Source organism: Erythrolamprus reginae, chromosome 1, assembly GCF_031021105.1.
Source record: "Erythrolamprus reginae isolate rEryReg1 chromosome 1, rEryReg1.hap1, whole genome shotgun sequence".
NCBI classification, from domain to species: Eukaryota; Metazoa; Chordata; class Lepidosauria; order Squamata; family Dipsadidae; genus Erythrolamprus; species Erythrolamprus reginae.
In genome coordinates this window covers 194,223,344-194,247,911 of record NC_091950.1, presented here as the reverse complement: position 1 = coordinate 194,247,911, position 24,568 = coordinate 194,223,344, and the positions used below count along the sequence as shown (strand labels likewise).

General features: G+C 40.5%; 1 protein-coding gene across 1 annotated transcript in view; it reads right to left on the bottom strand.

The window, feature by feature from the left end:
• The window catches only part of AGPS (alkylglycerone phosphate synthase), a 55,420-nt gene extending 38,345 nt beyond the window's left edge, over positions 1 to 17,075 (bottom strand). Inside the window, exons 1-2 of the mRNA XM_070731832.1 lie at positions 16,755 to 17,075; positions 1,806 to 1,895 (exon numbers count right to left, since the gene is read on the bottom strand). Coding sequence (XP_070587933.1) covers positions 1,806 to 1,895; positions 16,755 to 16,942 — 278 coding nt within the window. The 5' untranslated portion in view covers positions 16,943 to 17,075. The remainder of the gene's footprint in view (positions 1 to 1,805; positions 1,896 to 16,754) is intronic.
• Positions 17,076 to 24,568: the final 7,493 nt, after the last annotated feature.

The window sequence follows — 24,568 nt, the reverse complement described above, 5'->3', positions numbered from 1 at the left end:
TAGGAATGGAACTGAAATAAATATTACCAAATTAAAATACATGTAAAATACTGGAAACAAGTCAAGAATACATGCTTGGAGTATAAGGTGTACCTTAGTTTTGGGGGAGGAAAACAGGGGGAAAAGGCCTCTGCCCCCTAGCAATATGCCAAACAGCAAACAGCACAAATGATATACAATGTTTGTTGTGTATTTCTGTGCATGTGTGCCTGACCTATAAAAATAGCAAAGAATTGGAGAAATGTACACTAGGATAGTATATTAATGCTATAAAGTTGTCTTAAATATAATCATATTAACTACTTCCAACTATTTAGATAGATCTACTCGAAACATGACTAAGTCAGGATTTAACTCAGCTGCTTTATTTTAATACTAAACAGAACTCTATTACATTTCAGACTATACTTGTACAGAGCTGTTAAAATTGATGTGGCTTTCTGAAAGTATACACTATTCTCTGCTATTTAAAAGAAGATACAATAGCACTGGGCCTCTTCAGATCAAGCATTTATTTTAAAACACTTCTTTATTTTGTTTAGCTGTTTAGAACAACTTAATTCTAGTAATTAAGTAATTAATAAGTAATTAATTTTAAAAATAAGTCTAATCATGTAAATATTCTAAACAAATTTACAGTTATTGTCTTACCTCCTTGCATCCAGATTCAGCAACTGATTAGCCCAAGAAAATAAAATTCTACCTCTGCCTCTCGCTCCCAATTTGCCTACTTGCACCTAGTTTCATTGGTATATAAGACACGTCCAAGTTTTCACCCTCTTTTGTGTGTGTGTGTGTGTGTGTGTGTGTGTGTGTGTGTAAAAAGGTGCATCTTATACTCCGAAAAATACTATAGTTCAGGGTTACAAATTTATCTACTACCTATTCCTTTAGCAAACTACAGATTATTAAATGAACTGGTTACAAATTCACAAAAAAGAGCTCCTTTATTTCCTGAAAATATGAACGTTTGAATCTTTTAAAAACTATTTAGAGCAGCCAAAGGTATAAATGACTTTTGTTTTCTATTTTCTAACAGGGGACAACAAAGTTAACAGGTAGATAAGAGTTCAAATCTTAATTCAGAAACAATATAATAAAGATATATCTGGTTCACTCAATTACAATAGATATAAAATTCAGGAGATACAAATAAAAAGTACTGTATTACTTTATAGAACGCATAATTCTGTTGGTACTTTTAGATAATTTGTTACTGCAAAATTTCATAAAGATGGTTTAGATGAATAGCAAATATATATTGCTCAGTGTTGAATTGTGGACTCAGATTTCAATTGAGCACACTCCACATTAATCTCCACTGATGATGTTACATAGTTGGATAATGAAACATTTGCAAGCAAACAACTAAGCTCATAGAGCATCAAGGACTCAACACATAATTTTAAGATATGCTTAATTAATGTGTGGAAGATAAACAACATATACCCAAATAAATCCAAGAGTAAATAAACTCTAACTGTAATTACTTCCTAACAAAAGAAACGCTACTTCAAAGTACCTATACTGTATGCCTCAACAATCAACCATATTTGTCTGTGATTATGTATATGGTAGCTTACAACTGAAATGTTTGATAGAAACAGAATATGACAGTGCTCATTCACAGTGGAAAAGAGGAAAGTTGTTTGTGTCACAAAGAATACAGCATGGATGCACAATAATGTGATATTTTTTGGCTTTCAATGCTAGTGCTCATTTTTTACAATATGTCATAACTTCAATGTAACAATTTTTACGAAAAGAAAAGAAATTATTAATCTTACTGTCTCCATAGCTGTTACCTTTTTCCAGTGAATTCTCCTTGCCCCTTCTTATTGAAAATGAATTTTGAGTCATTGTATCCCCATCCATTCCACTTCAAAACTTCTTGCCTTAAAAGGGAAATGAGATTTTTTTTTAAAAAAAAGTGCTGTTAGTTCATTATTTCCATGCTGTGAAAATTATTTTCATTCTGCCCAATTCTGTTACAACGCTTTAATGCCAACAGATATTCATCGGATAAAGTAGATTGTTGATCTGAGAAGCATAGGCAATCATAAATTTGTTGACCTTGTCAAGTGCTCCTAAATTCTTCATTGTCTTGACTATATAGTCTTAAATATAATCTTAATAGAGGTAAATTCTCCAGAAATCTATTAATAGCAACACCTACACCATTATGCTCTATGGAAGCAGGGCTGCTGTTTGAAAGATCTTTTCCAGAGCCATGACGTTGACCAAAATAGTTTTCCCATGAACAGAATTCAGATCTAACAGACTATACAGTATAATGCAGCTCTGAGGCTAAAAACTTTTCGATGTTAATTAAAATACTTTCAACCACTTATAGAAAGCTGAACATTTCAAGTAGTCAGAGTTTTACTATGTTTAATCAAATGGTACCTTGGTTAATAGTAGTAACTGTGAGAAGGACCTTGGAGTCCTAGTGGACAACCATTTATATATGAGCCAGCAATGTGCAGCAGCTGCCAAAAAAGCCAACAGTTCTAACTGCATAAACAGAGGGATAGAATCAAGATCACAAGTGTTAATACCACTTGGTAAGGCCACACCTGGAATACTGCATTCAGTTTTGGTTGCCATGATGTAAAAAAGGTACATGGAGATTCTAGAAAGAGTGCAGAGAAGAGCAACAAAGATGATTAGGGGACTGTTGCAGGAACGGGGTATGACTAGTTTAATGAAAAGATGGACTAGGATAGACATGATAGCAGTGTTCTTATATCTCAGAAGCTGCCACAAAGAAGAGGGAGTCAGGCTATTCTCCAAAGCACATGAGGATAGGACAAGAAGAAATGGGTGGAAACTAATCAAGGAGAGAAGCAACTTAGAACTAAGAAGAAATTTGCTGACAGTTAAAAAAATTCACCAGTGCAACAACTTGCCTCCAGAAGTTGTGAATGTTCCAACACCGGATATCTTTAAGAAGATGTTGGACAACCTTTAGTCTGAAAGGATATAGGGCAGTGATTGCAAACCTATGGCACGGGTGCCACAGAAGGCATATGGAGCCATATCTGCTGGCACGCGAGCCGTTGCCCTAGCTCAACTCCAACGTGATGTGTGTGCCGGACAGCTGATTTTTGGCTGGCACAGAGGCTCTGGGAGGGCGTTTTTGGTTTCCAGAGTCTCCGGGGGAGATTGGGGGAGGGTGTTTTTACCCTCCCTTGGTTCCAGGGAAGCCTTTGGAGCCTGGGGAGGGCAAAAGACGAGCCTGCTGGGCCCACCAGAAGTTGGAAAACATGCAATTTCCAGCCTCCAGAGGGCCTCCGGGGGACAGGGGAAACTGTTTTCCTTCTCCCCAGGCATAGAATTATTGGTGTGGGCACTCACGCATGCATGATAGCGCATACGCACGCTCTTTCAGCACCCAAGGGAAAAAAGATTTGCCATAACTGATATAGGGTTTCCTGCCCGAGCAGGGGGTTGGACTAGAAGACCTCCAAGGTTCCTTCCAACTCTGTTATTCTCTATTCTAACTAAAAAAATTCTAGATGCAAGAAGAGATTAATCTGTTCTTTATTGAATGAAGAGCAAAATATGGATTAACAGATTAAATTTAGGAGAAAGAAGAATCAAGACCTCCAAGATCCCCTCCAACTCTGTTATTCTATTCTATTCTATTCTGTTCTATTCACTCGAGTTCTATTACTTTGGAATAGCAATGGGGGAATGGATATATGGAAAGGAAACAAACCAACAGTGCCAATCCCATTTCAGCAAATTAAAAGTGTTTCCCACAATGTCACTGATTCTAACCATAATAATTGGTTAAGCTGTCTCCTTCTCATCCAGTTGTTTCTGTAGAGAGCAAGGATCAAAGCAGGAAGTGTCTTTTAAGAGATTATTCATTAATAAATGGAATTAAAAAATGGCATCAGCTCTTTTGCCAAAAGTTCACATGAGCACTGATAAGAGGGGACACATTCTTTTCACAGACACTGAGACACTAACATCAAAAGCAAATAAGCTTACAGTAACTTAAATATTAAGTAGGTATTGAAAGATAGTGATTTCATTTTTCTTAATATTGTCCATAGAGCCATTATATAGTCCAAAACAAGATTACTGATACCAAAATTGTTTTGTAAAAACCTTTTGAGTTTTACAAGATTTTTAAAAAAAATTCTAAGAATTAAATTAAAAACATTAAATTTAAATAGCATTTAAAGCATCATGTGAAAAAGAACTCGGGCCCAAAATAATATACATTCTAATAATTTTATTATAGGCAGAGACAAAAAACAAATCAAAGAACAGAGGTTTGTGAATATGAAATATATCCCAGCAGGAAGTAACAGGTTAAATGGGACAGCCAAAAGAACTCAAAGGAAAAATAAGAGATATCCATGCAGTCCTGCAAAAATCTGGATGAGAGATTGAAAACCACCAAAGTGGTAAACTACCTTCTGTTTTAGCTTTTTCAGCAAGTTTGGATTTCTCCCCAACATCACCTTCCTTTGAACTTTACTCTAAATTGAGAAATAATTTAGGGTGAGGGGGGAGTAGGAAAATATTTACTTCCTCTCCTGATTATAAACCAAGAGAAACACAAACAAAAAGAAAAGGTTGGCTACACCAATCCCCATATTTTGATTTCACTAAAATTTTAATTCTTAAAATGTGTTACATTTACTTTACCTTCCAGAAATGAATGTGCCTGTTGCCGAATTATTCAGTGAATATATAGGTTTTTTTTAAAAAGCCTTTATAATGTTACAGCATCTCTTGAAAACAAAAAAAAAATCCTCTCCAAGCTTGGTTAATTGAACAGGAGTTAGTTCTCTTCATAGTGATTTCACAAGCATTTATCTGTTTTAATATTAATAAAAAGTAGAAATCATTTTTCAATTTCAAAACAATTTCAAAAAATAATAATTGTTCTGTAATATGTGCTCTTTTTGAGTGCTTTTGTATGCATAATGGGCAATATACCATCTAGGGGGTGCAGTGGCTTAGGGTTTAAGATGCTGAGTTTATCAACCGGAAAGTTGGCAGTTCAAGACCCAGTTTAACATGACAGGTTGAGCTCCTGTTTTTGCCCCAGTCCTTGTTCACCTAGCAATTTGAAAGCATGCAGAAAAATTGATACCACCTTGGTGAGAAGGTTTAAAAGAAAGCAGATAGATAGATATCACTTTGGTGGGAAAATAATAGCATTTCGTATGCTTTGGTGTGTAGTCATGCTGGCCACATGACCACGGAAGTGTCTTTGGACAACGCTGGCTTCCTCAGCTAGGAAATGGAGATGAGTAATGCATCGTGGAGTCAGACACAATTGGGCAAGGAATACTTATGATACTCAACTTGGAAATAAGTTTCCAAGGTGCTACAAGAAGTTTGCTATGAAACATTGCGACAACAAGATATAGAGAAATAGTTTCTGCTCCTTGAATCTCAAGCATTGCTATGTCACAAAACATTGAAGTCATGACAACTCAAAGAGATTTAATAAGTGATCCAATACTTATGTGCTTTATCATCACTAAATAATTTAATATGTTTAAGAACTTTGTACCCACCAGAAATGGTGAAAAGAAATTTAATTATTGGAAACAGCAAATATTATTTCATAATGTGATATAAACATTTTCATTACAATTACATAACAGGGCAATGTTTCTTGAACTTTCTACCCTCAGAATCCCTTCCTGCATTTAAAAATTACAGCGGACCTAAAAAAGCTATTGTTTGTACGGGTTATAGTATTTATTTATTTATTTATTTAAAAACAACATTGGACCATTAAATAGCATATTTTGATCTTTGATCTATATCTTATTAAACAAAGAAAAAATAATGAGAAGAGTGACACTATCTCAAATTTTTGTAAATATCTTTAATATCTGGCAAATAATTTTGTTTTTGTGGACCACCAGGAGTTATATTTTAAGAAACATTGTCACAGTTTATACACACATACACACAAAGTTCCAACTCCTGCTGTATCAGTAGACTCAGATTCCTGAATGAAACGTAAGATAGTGTAATGTTATACACATCTACTGTATTTTTCAGAGTATAAGACGCAGTTCCCCCACCTTAAAAGAGAATAAAAATTTGGGTGCGTCTTATACACCAAATTGCCTATTGCCGCTTCCACGCGCCCCATTTTTTGCCTCTACATCCCATTTTTGACCTCCACATGCCCCAACTTCTGCCCATTCTAATCCCTGCCACCCAGAATAGGCAGTAAATGGGGTACATGGAGGCAGCAATAAGCTATGGCAATCCCTGCAACTTGAAACAGTTGATTGTTGGGAAACAGATCCAACCGACAATCAGCTGCTTATTCTAATCAGGCTGTGCGGAAGCTGAAATTGAAAGAAGGCTGTTTGCTGTAAGGAAGCAAATTGCTGGGAAGCAGAGGCTGATTTTTTCCCCCTCGTTTTCCTCCTCAAAAGCTAAGAGTGTCTTATACTTTGGAGCGTCTTATACTCTAAAAACTATGGAATATGTAGAAGATTGTGTGTTGTTAGTATGATTTATTAGGTTAGGGGTTTTCTCTCTTTCACTGTGCGATTGATATTTATTTATGTTGGGGGGTGCACTAAAGGAGGCCCAGCCAATCTCATTGTACAGATGTTGTGCATTGACAATATAGGTTTTATTGAAGTAACCCAAGATAGTGTTGCAAGGGCTAAAGTTGGCAAAGCATAAACAAAAGGATCTAAGGACAGGTACAATTATTACATAAATATGGAATAAGTATTCATTAACTCAGAGAGACAGAAGGAATATGCAAAACCCTTGTGCTGATGTACAGAATTTGATTCCCATATTTCAGTGTCTAGCTATGCAGTTTCTGAAGCTACTATTGTTATGTTACTACGTGCAGTGTTGGTTTTGGTATGCAAGGATACTGCCACGGATAATGTGAAATCTGACTAATGGGAAAATGGGAATGATTTTCTTTCGTTTCCAAAGCACATAAAGCAATGGGTCCATTTGCAATTAATCTCAAAAAAGAATAAAAATCTCACACTATCCAAACGTTTTACTCGAAATCCTGAAAATGAAAAGAAATCAATAAATACTAAGAGCTTTATTATTTTTGACTAGATTGCTGCCCAGATGATAACTATACAATACAATTGGTAAAATAACATCCTTTACATTTAACACAAGTATAAGTAGTCCTTGAGTTATGATGGCAATTCAGAATGAATTTCTGCTGCTAAGTTATGCAGTCATGAGCATGATGCCAATTGACCATATTGCTTAGCAATGGCAATCCTTGCAGTCCGTCTGGTCCTCCCCATTATTAAGCCAAGATCGTGGATCATTAAGCCTCCTCCTTGCAACTTCCTGGCAGCTTCCAACAGCCAAAGGCAGTGGGGAAACTGGCAGGAAGTTGCAAGTCCCAAGTGGACCATAGGCTGACAGTAAATAGTTGCTGCTGGATGAGAGAGAAAACAATGAGGTGTGGGTGGCTGGGGAGGCACAGGTAAAGTATAGGAGGGCTTGGGATAGTTGCTGCTGGCTGGGAAAAAGGCGCATGAGGGTGCACAGGTGGTGAGTGTGTGAACGGCTGAGAGCAGTGTAACAGGATGGTGAGGCACAGTGTGATGCAATGAGGTTCAGGGAGGGTGTGTGAATGGGCGAGACTTACCAGGGACGGTTACAAATTGCAATCATGTACCTTGGGACAAACTAACTGCCAAGCCAGTGAAGAAGTTGATGATAAATTAACAGCTTGCCACACTATCTACAGAAGGCCTGATGTTTATGGGAACTTGGGAGGGGTGATTTTCATGAGGGAACAGATGCAGCCACAAAGCATTATTTTGAGTGGTTCAAGGCCATCCTGTACCCACTTACCTGGGTGGAAGCGGAGGAAAGACTTGCCACGCCGGCACAATCTGAGTGGGCAATGTGACAAGTTTGTGGGTGGGGGACAAGGGATATGAACTTTCAACTGAGTGGGAAACTCAGATTCAGGTTTCTCAGTGTAGGTGCCAGGATGGCTCCGAAAATAAATTGGAACTTTGTGGAGTACTTTGACTAGGACTCTGATTTAGTCTGGATGTTACCTAGAACCTTGACACTAACCATTATTAAGTGCAGCCCTATTTTCAAGAACCCTGATCGAAACCATATGACCACATATGTCTGTTCATTGCTGTCATAATTTTGAATAATTGCTGAATGAGTGATTGTTAATGAAGACTAACCTATATATACAGATTCTCCCACATATCCTGCTGGGTTATCTCATCATAGTGGGTTAGGGATATTCAGGAGTATATCCCAAGAGTATATATTCCCAAAAGGGTCACCCAAGACATGAAGGTCATCTTAGCTGACCAGTTAAAGCAAATAGGCCTCTCAATGTTGAAGGCAGATAATCATTTTAATGATAACGGCAAAGCCATCAATTCATGTTGTGCTAGAGAAAGCAATAATAAACTATTTATTCCTGCATTTTACCAAGAAAACCACAAATATCAACATATTGTCAGATAAGGAGCTCTTCAGATTGGACAGTGCTCGACAAACTACTGAGGATGACCTGAGGAAGAGCCTTCAGGACATCGATTGCTGATGTTGCCATTATAGATAAATAACACTGCTAAGACAGAATAACAATAAGAACCTGGACCACAACAAACACAAATACAGGGAAAGTTCAACACAATGACGCTTCAGGTAGTGTCATATGCAGCAACCTATTATATAATTATTGGTACACTGAGATTTTCCATAAAAGATGCACTGGCTTTCAATTATTTTCCAGGTGCAATTTATAGTGCTCATCTTTAAAACCCTAAACTACTCAGACACTGGATATCTCTGAGACCTTTCTTAGAGTTGAACTGCCTGTCCAGTAAGAACTCAGATGGACTTTCTCAGAGATCCACTACTGAGGGAATGCCATTTTCAAGACTCTGGGCTCTTCTTAGTAATATAGTCATCTTTTTGGTTAATTTACGAAGTGAATTTGGTTAATTTTCTTTTTTCAGAGAACTAGAAAAGCATGGCTCATCAGAAAGGCATAAAACAAGTAAAATGACACTGTGCTAAAAACTAGCTCATTACACTAATAGGTTTTAGTTGTATTGTTGTGGGTTTTTTGTTGCTTTGTTTTTAATCTTCTAATATTAACAATGTAGTTGTCAGAATCTCCAGCAATGAAGCAGCATAAAATGCACAAGAAATACATAAGAAATAAAAACATCCAGAAAGTGGTTCATGATGCTGTAGAACATTCTCCCCATATTTTAATCTACTTTCATTTGTTTCCTTTTCTCTAATTTAGGATTAGGAAACATCTTAATGTGTTAAAAGCAATGGGTTAAAAACCTGGAAATCATCAATTCTACTCCCACTTTAGGCCCAGAACCAGCTAGATGACTTTGGGGCAGGAATGCTCTATCAATCCTAGAAAGACCACAGTGGTAAACCACTTCTGAAAATGCAGCCAAGTAACCTGCATAGACTTATCTAAGCAGTTGTCAGGAGCCAACACCTACAGGTAAAACTCGAAAAATTAGAATATTGTGCAAAAGTTCATTTACTTCAATAATGCAACTTAAAAGGTGAAACCAATACTGTATATAAAAGAGACTCAATTCATGCAAAGCAAGATAGTTCAAGCCTTGATTTGTCATAATTGTGTTGATTATGGGCTATAGCTCATGAAAACCCCAAATCCACCATCTCAGAAACTTAGAATATTGTGGAAAGGTGCAATATTCCAGGCTCAAAGTGTCCCACTCTAATCAGCTAATTAAGCCGTAACACCTGCAAAGGGTGTTTAAATGAGTCTTTAAATGGTCTTCAGTCTGGTTCAGTCAGAATCACAATCATGAGGAAGACTGCTGACCTGACAGTTGTGCAGAAAACCATCATTGACATCGTCCATAAGGAGGGAAAGCCTCAAAAGGTAATTGCAAATGAAATTGGATGTTCCCAAAGTGCTGTATCAAAGCACATTAATAGAAAGTTATGTGGAAGGGGAAAATGTGGGAGAAAAGGGTGCACAAGCAACAGAGATGACTGCAGCCTGAAGAGGATTGTCAGGAAAAGGCCATTCAAAAGTCTTGAGCAATTTCACAAAGATTGGACTGAGGCTGGAGTCAGTGTATCCAGAGCCACCATACACAGACAGATCTGGACATGGGCTTCAAATGTTGTATTCCTCTTGTCAAGCCACTCCTGAACAATAAACGTCAGAAGCGTTTTAGCTGGGCTAGAGAAAAACAGACCTGGTCTGTTGCTCAGTGGTCCAAAGTCCTTTTTTCTAACAAGAGCAACTTTTGCATCTCATCTGGACCCAGAGTATGGAGGAAGAATGGAGAGGCACTCACTGCAAGATGCTTGAAGTCCAGTGTGAAGTTTCCACAGTCTATGTTGATTTGGGGAGCCATGTCATCTGCTGGTGTTGGTCCATTGTGTTTCATTAAGTCTAGGATCAACAACAGACGTCTGCTAGGAGATTTTGGAGCACTTCATGCTTCCTTCCACAGACAAGCTTTATGGGGATGCTGGCTTCATTTTCCAGCAGGACTTGGCAGCTGACCACATTGTCAAAAGCACCAAAACCTGGTTCAATGACTGTGGGATTACTGTGCTTGATTGGCCAGCAAACTCGCCTGACTTGAACCCCATAGAGAATCTATAGGGTATTGCCAAGAAAAAATGAGAGATATGAGACCAAACAATGCAAAAGAACTGAAGGCCACTATTGAAGTATCCTGGTCTTCCATAACACCTCAGCAGTGCTACAGGCTGATAGTGTCTATGCCATGTTGCATTGAGGCAGTAATTGCTGCAAAAGGGGCCCAAACCAAGTACTGAGTACATATGCATACTTTTCAGAGATCTGATCCTGTTCTATGTACAATCCTTGTTTTATTGATTGCATGTAATATTTTAATTTTCCTGAGACTGTGGATTTAGGGTTTTCATGAGCTGTATCACATAATCATTACAATTACATGTACTGTATATGACAAATCATGTCTTGAACTCTCTTGCTTTGCATGTAATTAGTCTCTCTCATAGAGTAGTTTCACCTTTTAAGTTGCATTACTAAAATAAATGAACTTTTCCATGATATTCTCATTTTTCAAGTTTCCAATACACAAAAAGATTAGAAAGGTTCTCTCTATTATATGCATTAGTTGTTTATGCCATTTATACTCATGACATCATATGCTTTTACTATAATTTTTTACCTACATCAATTAAATTTCTATTCAGAAGGAAACACATTTCAACAACAACTCAGCAATACTATCTTCGGAGAAGAGTGGCATACAAGTGTAATAAATAATAATAATAAAAGTAATAATAATAACTCCTAAATCAGATGTAGGTAATTTCTCTTGGGCAGGAATATCTGCCTTACCTTGCCTTTCCTGCATTAGAAATCAATGGGACACTACCAGTTCATTGCTGAATAAGAAGCTAAAGTGCCAAGGTATCTAATGACCATTTCACCACTCATCAATTGAACCACTTTTTCTTTTCTCATCATAAAAAAATGTGATAAGGCTATCTGGCTATCTGCATTTTTTCACTCTCCTATTGATGAGCTGTAGAGAATTCTACTTGTCTTTTGGAAAGATCTGTGCATGATGGGATAACAAGAGTGAGGATACTAGAGAATTTAAGAAATTTTTAAGAAAATTTGGAATGTGAAAGATATGAAGTAGTGTTATTTTCTGTTATCATTAAAAGCCTTTTGTATATTATGGTATTACACAACATATAGGTAGTCCTCAGCTTATGGTACAACCACAGTTGGAAATGGAATTCTTGTCACTAAGTAATGTGGTCATAAAGTATGTCAACATGTGACAGCATCACTTAGTGAAAGCAATCTCAGTACTTCCTGTTGCTGCTATTGCTGTTGTTAACTATTTCATGAGTAATCATCCTAATCCAAGCAATTTCAAGTATGGTCTCGCTCATTTTGGGGAGGGATCTTGGTAAAGAAAGGGACTACCTCCTATTCAGCTCCACCCATCAGCCTATCGCCCATCAGATCTTTTCTTTTGTCCACCTTATATCCAGTCAAAGAGCTGCAGTGGCGCAATGGTTAGAATGCAGTATTGTAGCGTTCAATTCCTTTGATCTTCACTAGCTGAAGGTTGACTCAGATTTCCATCCGAAGTAGGTCAAATGAGGGCCCAGATTGTTGGGGGCAATAGGCTGACTCTGTAAATCTCTTAGACAGGACTGTAAAGCACTGTGAAGCGGTATATAAGCGCTAGTACTAGTACTATCTGTCTGGCCTTGCAGGACAGCAAGAAGCTCCAGAACAATATGGCTTTGGAACTGATCGCCATGTTCTAGCTCTGAAACTGCAGAAGCTGATGTCACAGTATAAACCCTTTATAGCGGGAAGCCCAACCTCAGCTTATCCATCAGGGCAGTGTTAAGCAGCTGCCCCTGGAAGCCTCAGAAGTGCAGCGCAAAGCCACAACTCAGCAAGCCTCAGGTATCCAGCCCAGATTGGATTTGGCTGGATACCCAACCCAGACAGCCCTGCGCCCCAGCTAACTTTCTTCTTGAAAATCTCCTTCACCTTCTTGATCCCTGTTGCTGTTGAGGCGTGCTTGCACTGGCTCTGCTGGGAATTCATCTTCCTCACGTCTCACAAGGAAACTACTGGGGAAAAGTCTTGAGCAACCGTAGCTGCCTTGTGAAGAGCCAGAGTGGATAAACTTGATCAGCAGTAGGAACAAGAAGATGGAGGTCAGGAAGAGCAGCAGGGGCCATAGAATGTAAAAGATGAAAAAGTCATAGATGTGGAGGAGATAGGCAAAGTAATGAAGTTGAAAGTGCTCTTGGGGTCGTAGGTTGCCCAAATTTTGATCATGCAACTCTACGGGACACTGCAACAGTCATAACTTTGGGGACCAGCCATAAGTCCTTTCATAACTTCAAATGGTCGCTGAACAAATAGTTATAAAACAGGACTACCTGTGTAAGAAACTATTTTGATTACTCTAATACTTAATAAAACTTTTCAAGTTATTTATACAGTTGCTCTGCAACTCTTCTAACACAACAGGTAGCCTGTTTTCCTCCGAAATAAGACATCCCCTGATAATAAGCCTAATCGGGCTTTTGAGTGCATGGCAATAAGGCCAAGCGCTTATTTCAGGGTTCAAAAAAATATAACATAGGATCTTATTTTCGGGAAAACATGTGTATGCGTTTAAAAAAAAAAACAACTGAACTTTTAACTGCATATGTGATGGAATGTGTGGATGACCTTGGGGAACAAAGAGAAGAGATGCTGCCGGGGAGGGGGGGGGGAAACAGACCAGAGAAGCAGGATCCCCCAAGTAGCTTAACAAGCAAAAAAAGAAACCAAGAAGAGACCCACCAGACTGGATCAATCAATTAAAGTGGTGGTGGGAAGTTTGTTCTTCCGAATTTGCAAGATGTAAATGTAGTTTTAATGTAGCTTTACAATAAAATAGAATTAGTTCATTTAGTTATGTTTCCTGTCTGGTTTACCTGGGAGGGTTGACAATATGCATAAGGGTTGCTTACTTGACAAGTATTGTAGAATATGCATTTCTTGTTGGTGGAATGTAGTTAAGTTCCTATTTCAAAATGAACTTGGTATTCTTTTGCCACTAGCATTGAAAAATTTGCATCAAGATAATCAGGTAGTGGCAGCACCAGTCTAGACCCAGAAGTTAAGCAAAGTTGGCCCTCTTTAATACTTGGATAGAATATTTACATGGAGCCTCAGAGCATTTACACTAGATCAAAAATGTGAAACTCAAGGCCTGTGAGCCCACAGGGCGATTAGATCTGGCCCATGGGGCTGCCCTGGAAACAGCAAAAGACCAGTTTGCGGTGACTCTGCCAGCAAAAACTGAGCTCAGGAGGGTCACGTGGCTCTCCTGAGCTCCATTTTCGCTGGCAGAGCACTTGGGCCACCACAGGCACTCCCAACATGAGTGATGTCAAGCTGGCTATGCCCACCCTGGCCATATTCCCCCCGCAAGATCAAACACAACCTTGATGCAGCCCTCAATGAAATTCAGTTTGATACCCTTACACTAGATTATGAAGGCAAAATAATATCCCCAAAGGGAATGGCAAATTATCTCTATGTTGGCACCCAGAACACTATGCAGACAGGTCCATGAAATCATCTGACTCAAAAAATATTTTATTTCAGTTAAGCTCATTAGTAAGCTCCAGAATATATAGTAGAATATGGTTCATAAATATTCTATTTTGGGCATGCACTTATTTATGATGCACCACTTTTTGCACACCTTTTCAAAACTTTTCTTTATTATTCATTTGTCATACATTGAACTCTAAAGCTCCAGAGTTCATTACTTTTTCAAATATGCTCTGCCCAGAACAGCCCTTTATTTAAAGAATATGTACATTCATTTAAAAAAACAACATCTTTGCTTGACTTACAATAGTTCATTTAGTGACCATTCAAAGTTACAAAGGCACTGAAAAGTTACTTGTGACCATTTTCCACACCATTGCAGCATTCCCATGATCATGTGATTTAGATTCAGATGCTTGACAAATGGTTTATATTTATGACAGCAGTAGACTCCTGAGGTCATGTGATCATATTTTGCAATCTTCTGACAAGCAAAGTCAATGGGGAAGCCAGATTCACTTAACAACCGTGTTACTAATTTAACAACTGCAGTCATTCATTTACCAGTGGCAAGAAAAATTGTAAAATGGGACCAAATGCACTTAACAAATTTGTTACTTAGCAACATAAATACTGGGCTTAATTGTCGTTATAAGTCACAGCCTACCTGTATCCTTATCCTTATTTTAGCAAGCTGAACACTAAGCTACCCTGACTAAGTATAACAAATTCCTCAGGGCCAAAGAAGGGAACAGGTTAGAAATCTCTTCAAATACAGTATTAGTAAAAAGCAAACATAAGGAAAATCCAAAGGTCTATTTGGATGCTTCCAATTCTGTTGGTCACCCAAAGCTTAGGCTCTTCTTTCAGCATTGTGTGTTGCAAACAAATCCACAAAAACATTAAGATTATTAGACTGAGCTTTGAACTTCTTAATTAAAGGTGAGCTATAAATCCAATTAAAACATTGGGGTACGGAATTATACTGCTCTTTATAAATCTGCTGAATTTTGCTCACTACAAAACAGATTAATTTATAGTCCTCCTTTCAGAACATTGTGCGTTGCAAACAAATCCACAAAAACATTAAGATTATTAGACTGAGCTTTGAACTTCTTAATTAAAGGTGAGCTATAAATCCAATTAAAACATTGGGGTATGGAATTATACTGCTCTATAAATCTGCTGAATTTTGCTCACTACAAAACGGATTAATTTATAGTCCTCCTTTCAGAACAATTCAAGATCTTTTTACAGTTATTCATAAAATCTTAATACATTTTAAAAAGGAAATACAGTGTATTGTCTAAGATTTCCTGCCCTGCATAGAAAAGATTTAAACTGAGACATGCAAACCTATTACAGACAGAAGTCAGTTAAAAAAAATAAAAGCAAATGTTTATGAACTCTAGAACATTTTATACCTACAACTGAATTCATCTAGCACTTTAACCTTTATTGCCAACCTTTATAAAAATATAACACCGCTATATCTTTACAAAGATTATAATCGTACATATGTATGTGTGTGTGTATTATATTATGATGATATATTAATTATACACACACATATACGCACCCATCTACCCACATATATGTGTGTATGTGTGCATGTAACATATTTTTGCTGATAATGGAAAGGGAGAGACTAGTATAGATCTATTTCAAGTCATTTTGCTCTCATATCCTTTGAATTTGAATCTGGGGAGTCTAGTCTGCCTTTAAGAGGGGCAGAGAGGCAAAAAGGAAGCAGTATGCTCCCTCCCATGTTTGGGTATACCAGAGTATATGAATGTCTTGGAATATTCGGGTTTCTACAAGTGACAAGCAACATGCAACTAGAGTTGTAACTTATTTCTGGAGTACTGACCAGGAGACTTCCACTGTGCTGCTAACAAAATCTTAAGACTATGTCTTTTATCAGCAGTTCCTGACTGAGTAGGAGAGTAGAATGTAGTAGTTCTCTATCTCAAGTGCAAAACTGTCTCATCCTCCAATGTCCCAAATTCACATGACTTTAACACCATCCAAGTTAATATCATGCCACCCATGATCAAGAACTGTAGTGCGGTGCAACCTTAGATCCACATATTCATATTCACTGCCGAATTAAGTATTGCAAGTCTAAGCACTTAAGAAAGAATTAAACATGGGAACTAGCAAACTTTATTCCTGAACTCAGCGCTAGCACTTTCGGAAAACTATGCAAATTTATCAACCTTTTCCATGTCAACTCCCTCTACGGCTACCAACAGGTTTGCCAGCTAGGATTCAGCGGGACTTAAGACTTAATTTAAAAAATTGTCCGCCCTCCAGACCCATAAAGAGGGTGTTGGTTTTTTTATTTTAAAGCAATTATTTCCTTTGATTGCTTCAACGCTATCTCAAGGGGACCGTCTTATCACCTGCTGGAATATCAAGCAGGATGAACACACGAGGAATTGACCGGCTGCACATGTCAAGCTGACAAGCAGGGCAGGGCGCTGCCTTCCTCTCTTCTCCAGCACCGCTCAATGAAAGGTGTCAGGGCGCGAACGGGCGGGGAGGGCAGGCCTCTCCGGGAAGCCCGAAGCCACCCACGAGAAGCCGCAACCGCCGCCCTCCACCAGCTCCCCCACACCCCGCTTACCGTCTCTTGGGGAAGGTGCCCGTCTGAGTTCCTGGGGGCGTCGCGTCTGTTCGCCCCCGGCACTGGCTAGCGGACAGGTCGGCCTCCGAAGCGCTGCGCAGGTGGCCCGAAAGGATTCGCAACCTCCGGTGAGCGGCGGACTGGGACCCGCCGCCACCTCCCCCATTTCCCGGCGCTGGCGCCGCCATTTCACTTCCGTGTTGCGCCGTTAGGCGCCGCTGGGGTTAAAAAGGTGCGCGCGGCGTCCAATAGCAGTTATTAAGGGGGTCCCGTCGTGCACCGCGCCTGCGTTTGTCTCTGTTGTCCCTCGTTCCTCTGTCCATTTATAAGCATGGGGGCGAAAGAAAAAAGAGAGAGGGAGCGATGCTCCGCCCCTATTGGCTGGGGAGAGAGGCGCTCGCGCCTTCTGAATGGCTCCGCCCTCCTCGAGTTTAATGAGTTCTGAAAACCTTCAAAGGGTCTTAATGACCCTTAGAACTTGCTTTCGTCAGAGCGTTTGGTTTTTGCTTTGGAGCTTTCTATGGTATCGGATTTATATGTCCACAGGTTACCTTAGCAGCTGGAGCTGTGGGAGCTGGTGTTTAGCACAGTACACAGTTTTGCAACAATGGTACTCTGTTTAATTGTACAATTGTTCACTCATTGGTTTAGATATACTGTACAGTACACAACGCACTGGTTGTCTTCTTATTCCTCTGTCGGGGTTTTCAACCACCCACAGCCACCAATTAATTAACCGGTTTTAGCCTGATGTTGAGGGGTTTGGTTTGGGGTTCTTCTTGTCTCCCCCCCCCCCCACGTAAAAAAGTTGCAGGAGTGATGATACGGCAGTCTTTTTACATACAAAAATTGGGTGAAACCTTGAACCAATTTCCATGGAAAGAATGTATTGGATTTGCTCATGCATTGTTTCCAGGAGCTGCAAAAAAAAGGCTTGATGCTAATATAAGGATTTGCCCAAGTTGCTAAACTCAATTTTATGGCCCTCTTCCCACCCCCTTGCTCTGGTGGGTTAAGGAAGGCTCTCTGACTTCAAAGACGTCAAGGAAACTTGCCAAATGCTTATAGGCAGCAAACTTAAAATTTAATGCGTCGTAAAGATAAATGTTTTCTGATCAGGAAAACAAAGTGACATTGATAGACTTTATTATTGTCAGTTTCTTCATGCATTTTTTATTCAGGAGCCATTAAGAAAATGCTCTTTTGCAGTTCTGTCTATGTTAATTTGGCCTTTTAATTTAACCTTTTTATACCTCTCCTTTATGTTTTTTTTTAATAAATAACAAAGTGGTGGGTTGGACTAAGAGAATGGGAATGACTGAAAATTACTGAAAATTACCTATCTGGCTTTCATGCCTATGACAGTTCTAGAAGTCTCATGGTTTCTACCCTGAAGGATTAATTACTAGACCAAACTTTATAATTATCATATAATATATATAATATTATAATATAATATAATAGTTGTTTTAGTATTGGATGCATTGCATGGGTGGGGGTGGGGGGGTTATGGTATGGATGAATTCATTGATAGTAGTGTGAATGAGAGGTTTGGCCCACCTGACGCTCGGGAGGTGGGAGAGGAAGGGGCACCGATCTCTGGGGGGGCAGGGGGTCGGAATATCCCTGTGTTGCTGGGGAGAGGCAGATATGGCGGGGGCCACAGAGTTAGCCGTTCCAGGGGAACGAGGGATCGTTGCTTAATAACGATCCCTTGTTCTGGCTCTGTGAGCCCAATCTTGGGTACTGGTGGTGAGTGTAACTCTGGCCCTGGGCTCAGGTTGTTGCTGCTGAATGCCAGGTCGGTGGTAAATAAAGCTCTCCTCATCCGGGATTTGATCCTGGATGAGGAGGCCGACCTGGCATGCATTACTGAAACCTGGCTGGGCCCAGAGGGAGGTGTTCCTCTCTCGGAAATTTGCCCAGCCGGGTTTCAGATATGGCATCAACCGCGACCCCAGGGAAGGGGGGGAGGAGTGGCCATTGTAGCCAGGGAGAGCCTTTGCCTGCGTAGACTCATTGCTCCGGAAATTGCGGGTTGCGAATCTCTCTTGATGAAGTTGGACTTAGGGGTTCAGGTGGGCTTATTTCTCACGTACCTGCCTCCCAGCTGCGTGTCAAAAGCCCTGCCTGTGCTACTCGAGGAGGTAGCCGGGTTGGCGGTGGAGTTCCCCGGACTTATTGTCTTGGGGGACTTCAACTTGCCGTCACTCGGCGAAACCTCTGGGTTGGCACAGGAGTTCATGGCCACCATGACAGCCGTGGACCTGACTCAAGTAGTACAGGGTCCGACTCACGAGGGAGGGCACGCACCTGACATGGTATTCCTTTCCGAGCAACTGAGTAATGGTCTGAGACTAAGGGGCTTAGAAGCATTGCCTTTGTCATGGTCAGACCATTTTCTACTACGGCTTGACTTCCTGGCTCCAATCCTCCCCCGCAGGGAGGCGGAACCAATGAAGATGTTCCGCCCCAGACGCCTGATGGACCCAGAGGGCTTTCAGACGGCGCTTGGGGTTATCCCAGAGGCACTCGTCCACAGTTCGGCGGAGTCTCTTGCGGAGGCCTGGAACACGGCTGCTGCGGAGGCTCTCGACCGGATTGCGCCTTTGCGACCTCTCCGAGGCGTTAGACCCCGTAGAGCCCCATGGTTCAACGAGGAGCTCCGGGAGTTGAAGCGCCAAAATAGACGTCTAGAGAAGCGATGGAGGAAGAGTAGGTCTGAATCCGACCGAACACTTGTAAGAGCTTTTATTAAGACTTACAAAGTGGCGCTCAAGGCGGCAAGATGCGCGTACCATGCCGCCTTGATTGCATCAGCGGAATGCCGCCCGGCCGCTCTGTTTAGGGTGACCCGCTCCCTTCTTAATCAGGGGGGAGTTGGGGAGCCCTTGCAGAGTAGTGCCGAGGATTTTAACATGTTTTTCGCTGATAAAGTCGCTCGGATTCGGGCCGACCTCGACTCCAATTGTAAAACAGAGTCGACTGACAACGAGTCAGTCGAGGTGACTGGGGCACGTACTTGTCCACCTGTCTGGGAAGAGTTTGATCTGGTGACACCTGATGAAGGGGACAAGGCCATTGGAGCTGTGAGTTCCGCCACCTGTTTACTGGATCCGTGTCCCTCCTGGTTGGTTTCGGCCAGCAGGGAGGTGACACGGAGCTGGGCCCAGGAGATTACCAACGCTTCCTTGGGGAGGGGAGTTTTTCCATCACTCTATAAAGAAGCGCTTGTGCGCCCCCTCCTCAAGAAGCCCTCCCTGGACCCAGCTGTGCTTAATAACTATCGTCCAGTCTCCAACCTTCCCTTTATGGGGAAGGTTGTTGAGAAGGTGGTGGCACTCCAGCTCCAACGGTCCTTGGAAGAAGCCGATTATCTAGGTCCCCAGCAGTCGGGTTTCAGGCCCGGTTACAGCACGGAAACCGCTTTGGTCGCGTTGATGGATGATCTCTGGCGGGCCCGGGACAGGGGTTTATCCTCTGTCCTGGTGCTCCTTGACCTCTCAGCGGCTTTCGATACCATCGACCATGGTATCCTTCTGCACCGGCTGGAGGGGCTGGGGGTGGGAGGCACTGTTCTTCAGTGGTTCTCCTCCTACCTCTCTGGCCGGTCGCAGTCGGTGTTAGTGGGGGGACAGAGGTCGACTCCTAGGTCTCTCCCTTGTGGGGTGCCTCAGGGGTCGGTCCTCTCCCCCCTGCTATTTAACATCTACATGAAACCGCTGGGCGAGATCATCCAAGGACATGGGGTGAGGTATCATCAATATGCGGATGATACCCAGCTTTACATCTCCACCCCATGCCCAGTCAATGAAGCGGTGGAAGTGATGTGCCGGTGCCTGGAGGCTGTTGGGGCCTGGATGGGTGTCAACAGACTCAAGCTCAACCCGGATAAGACGGAGTGGCTGTGGGTTTTGCCTCCCAAGGACAATTCCATCTGTCCGTCCATTACCCTGGGGGGGGAATTATTGACCCCCTCAGAGAGGGTCCGCAACTTGGGCGTCCTCCTCGATCCACAGCTCACATTAGAACAACACCTTTCAGCTGTGGCGAGGGGGGCGTTTGCCCAGGTTCGCCTGGTGCACCAGTTGCGGCCCTATCTGGACCGGGACTCATTGCTCACAGTCACTCATGCCCTCATCACCTCGAGGTTCGACTACTGTAATGCTCTCTACATGGGGCTACCTTTGAAAAGTGTTCGGAAACTTCAGATCGTGCAAAATGCAGCTGCGAGAGCAGTCCTGGGCCTACCTAGGTATGCCCATGTTTCACCATCACTCCGCAGTCTGCATTGGCTGCCGATCAATTTCCGGTCACAATTCATAGTGTTGGTTATGACCTTTAAAGCCCTTCATGGCATCGGACCAGAATATCTCCGAGACCGCCTCCTGCCGCACGAATCCCAGCGACCGATTAGGTCCCACAGAGTGGGCCTTCTCCGGGTCCCGTCAACTAAACAATGTCGGTTGGCGGGCCCCAGGGGAAGAGCCTTCTCTGTGGCGGCACCGGCCCTCTGGAACCAACTCCCCCCGGAGATTAGAACTGCCCCTACTCTTCCTGCCTTCCGTAAACTCCTTAAAACCCACCTTTGCCGTCAGGCATGGGGGAACTGAACATCTCCCCCTGGGCACGTTTAATTTATGCATGGTATGTCTGTGTGTGTGTCTGTTAGCATATGGGGTTTTTAAATATTTAATTATTTTAAATTTGTCTGATTGCTTATGATTTGTTTTTACATGTTGTGAGCCGCCCCGAGTCTTCGGAGAGGGGCGGCATACAAATCTAAGTAATAAATAAATAAATAAATAAATAAATAAATTGGATTGTTATATGCTGTTTTTATTATTGTTGTTAGCCGCCCCAAGTCTGCGGAGAGAGGTGGCATACAAATCCAATAAATAAATAAATAAAATAAATAAATTACTGTATTATCAATATTGTCAAGTTATGGGTGAAGAGATGAGAACAAAGTGTGACTTCAGCTCTTTATAGCTACATTGTAACTCTCCCACAAAGCCTATCTGGTAGCTTTCCCTTTTATAGTGGGCTTGACCAATCAGTTTGAACTATTCTTCCTGCCTAGATGGTGGACCTGAGTGAAGCCTTCCTTTGGGCTTCACTCTATTTGCTGATGAGTATTCAACAAATATGTGTATTTTTCAGTGCAAAAATGTGGCAAATATAGGAATACACATACTTATAATTCCCAAAGTAATCTTGATTGGGTCCTGTATGTCTCTGGTCTGATCTTCCATATGCTTTTTGTCTATTCTAGTTCTCCTTATGAACTTTCTTATTTCCATGTTAAAAGCAGACACATCTCTCCCTCCCTTCCTCCACCTCTGTTTCTCAGAAATTCAAATAAAATAAGTAGCATACATACATTTAAATATATGAATAGATATGTCAACCTGTGGAGAAATATAGTCTTGCCTAACAGTTACATTTTAAAAGTATTTTATTTATTTGTTTATTTACTTACTTACTTATTGGATTTTGCTCTGTGTTAATTTTTTAAACCACATCATCTGCTTTCATTTTTAAATATAATTGGTCCAATAAAATTTGTATTGCACTTCTTGTGGTTTAGACTAACAGTATTTGAAACAGCATCAATTGTCTTAGAAAATATAAAAATAAATTAACAATAGCCTTGTATGTTTTTACTACAGTTTACCAAACTGTCTGGGAAAGTTGCTAAATTTCATCTTATGACAGCCACTGTTAGAAGGCTTTGAATCTAAGATTTGCACAGAGAATAGATTTTAATAAACATGCTGATTTATAAAGTTTATTTGGTTTTTATCCCTGACCTATGGTCATCAAGCAAGTAAATAAAAAGTACATTAGGCCCTGTTTCTTTCTTTTTTTAAAAATAACCAAAGAGGTTGAGTAACTGGGCGATGCCAAAACACTTCTCTTTTGAGTGATGTTCAAGTGTTACTCAAGAGAACATAGCTTTAACAAGAACACCCATGCACTGTTCATAGTTTTTTTAAAACACTCTCTGATCATTAAATTAAGGACAGATTTTTTTTAAAAAAGTTACTTGAAAATGTAGTTTTCTAGTTTTGGAATTTGTATGTATCTTAAGTACAAAATTTCATGCAAATAGCCTTAAATAGTTGCCATAGTAAGGTACTCATTTAGACAGAAAGAGATACTCATGAAGAGTCATAAAATGATTAGTTCTCAGAAGACTAGACATAGTTAGTGTAATTAAACCTGAGTATAAAATAATGCCGAGGCCCACTTGTTTTCCAATATATTACCCATTTCACCAAAAGTAGGACTTTATTTTTTAAAATAAATTAATTTCCAGAAATATTTCCTAAATTAATAAGATTATCTTTACATCACATATGGGAATCATATGTTCCACACAGCATGCACAGGAAAACAATAACAACTACCCCACCGCTATCTCTTGAAGCATCATCAGTACTTTCTGGGCAGTCAAATAGCACCCATCTACAAGGAGAAAGCCTCGGAAATGAAAGCAGCTTAATTTTATCAGAATTGGGTCATTAATATAGGAAAATTAGGTCCTGAGTATTAATTGACTTCACTTTCCAAGATACAGCTTAAAGTCAAAATTGCATCAAAATAACTCAAAATTACAAAGGGTGTGTGCAATTATGCTCTATTATGTTTCTGCAAAATGTGATCTAGCAGTGAGTATGGTGCCATACCAGTCATTATAAATTTATCTTTTTATTGATACCAGTAACATAATTTCCGTTAATTTATTGGCTTTTCATGTAACGTTTCCATGCTTTTTGAATGAAAAACTGACAAGCTCTAACATGATTAAACGACAAGATTCCATCTTTATTTGGTATCTAAACTGCACTTTTTGGTGCTTGTGAACTGCAGTAGTATCATCCCCGGAAAGATTCCAGCAGTAACAATTCAGATAGATAGATAGATAGATAGATAGATAGATAGATAGATAGATAGATAGATAGATAGATAGATAGATAGATAGACAAATCAATCAGCAAGCATGAACGGAGTGGGTGGGAGGGGTGAGTAGAGGGTGGCGAGATGCCCCTTGAGGTGAGTGACATTGAGTTGGCCATACCCACCCAGTCACATGACCATCTAGCCCCTCCGACCCAAACGGTCATTAGGCAGCTCATATTAGTGGTCTGCAGAATTTAAAATTATGGATTTAATGGTCCCAAAGGTCCTAAACATTGGTGACCCTAGTTCAAAATGATAGAAATGAGTTGTTCGACTTCAATCTTCCTTCATCAGATCTCATCTTGATTAGTCTGACCAGTTCTGGGCATCACTCTTTAAGGTGAATTCAAAGAAACTAGAGTAGTTCACTAGATGGCAGCAAGGATGATAATAACAGAATTAATTTAATGAATGGCTTACAGGAGTTGAGCATGTTTAATCTGAGAAAAGATAACTGAGGTGGTGGAACGAGAGCATTCTTCAAATACTTCAAAGAATATACAACAGAAAAAAGTGTAGACTCCCCCCCCCACTCCCGTGTATGGAATAATACAGATAGGTCCTCAACTTAAGACCACAAGTGAGCCCAAAATTTATGTTGTTAAGTGAGAAATATGTTAAGTGAGTTTTGCCCCATTTTATCACTTTTCTTGCCACATTTGTTAAGTGAATCACTGCCATTGTTAAATTAGTCACACAGTTGTTAAGGGAATCTGGTCTCTCCATTGATTTTTCTTGTCAGAAGGTCACAAAAGGTGACCACATTATCCCAGGACAACTGTCATAAATGTGAGTCCATCGTTAAGCATCCAAACGTAAATCATGTGACTGCGGGGATGCTGCAACAG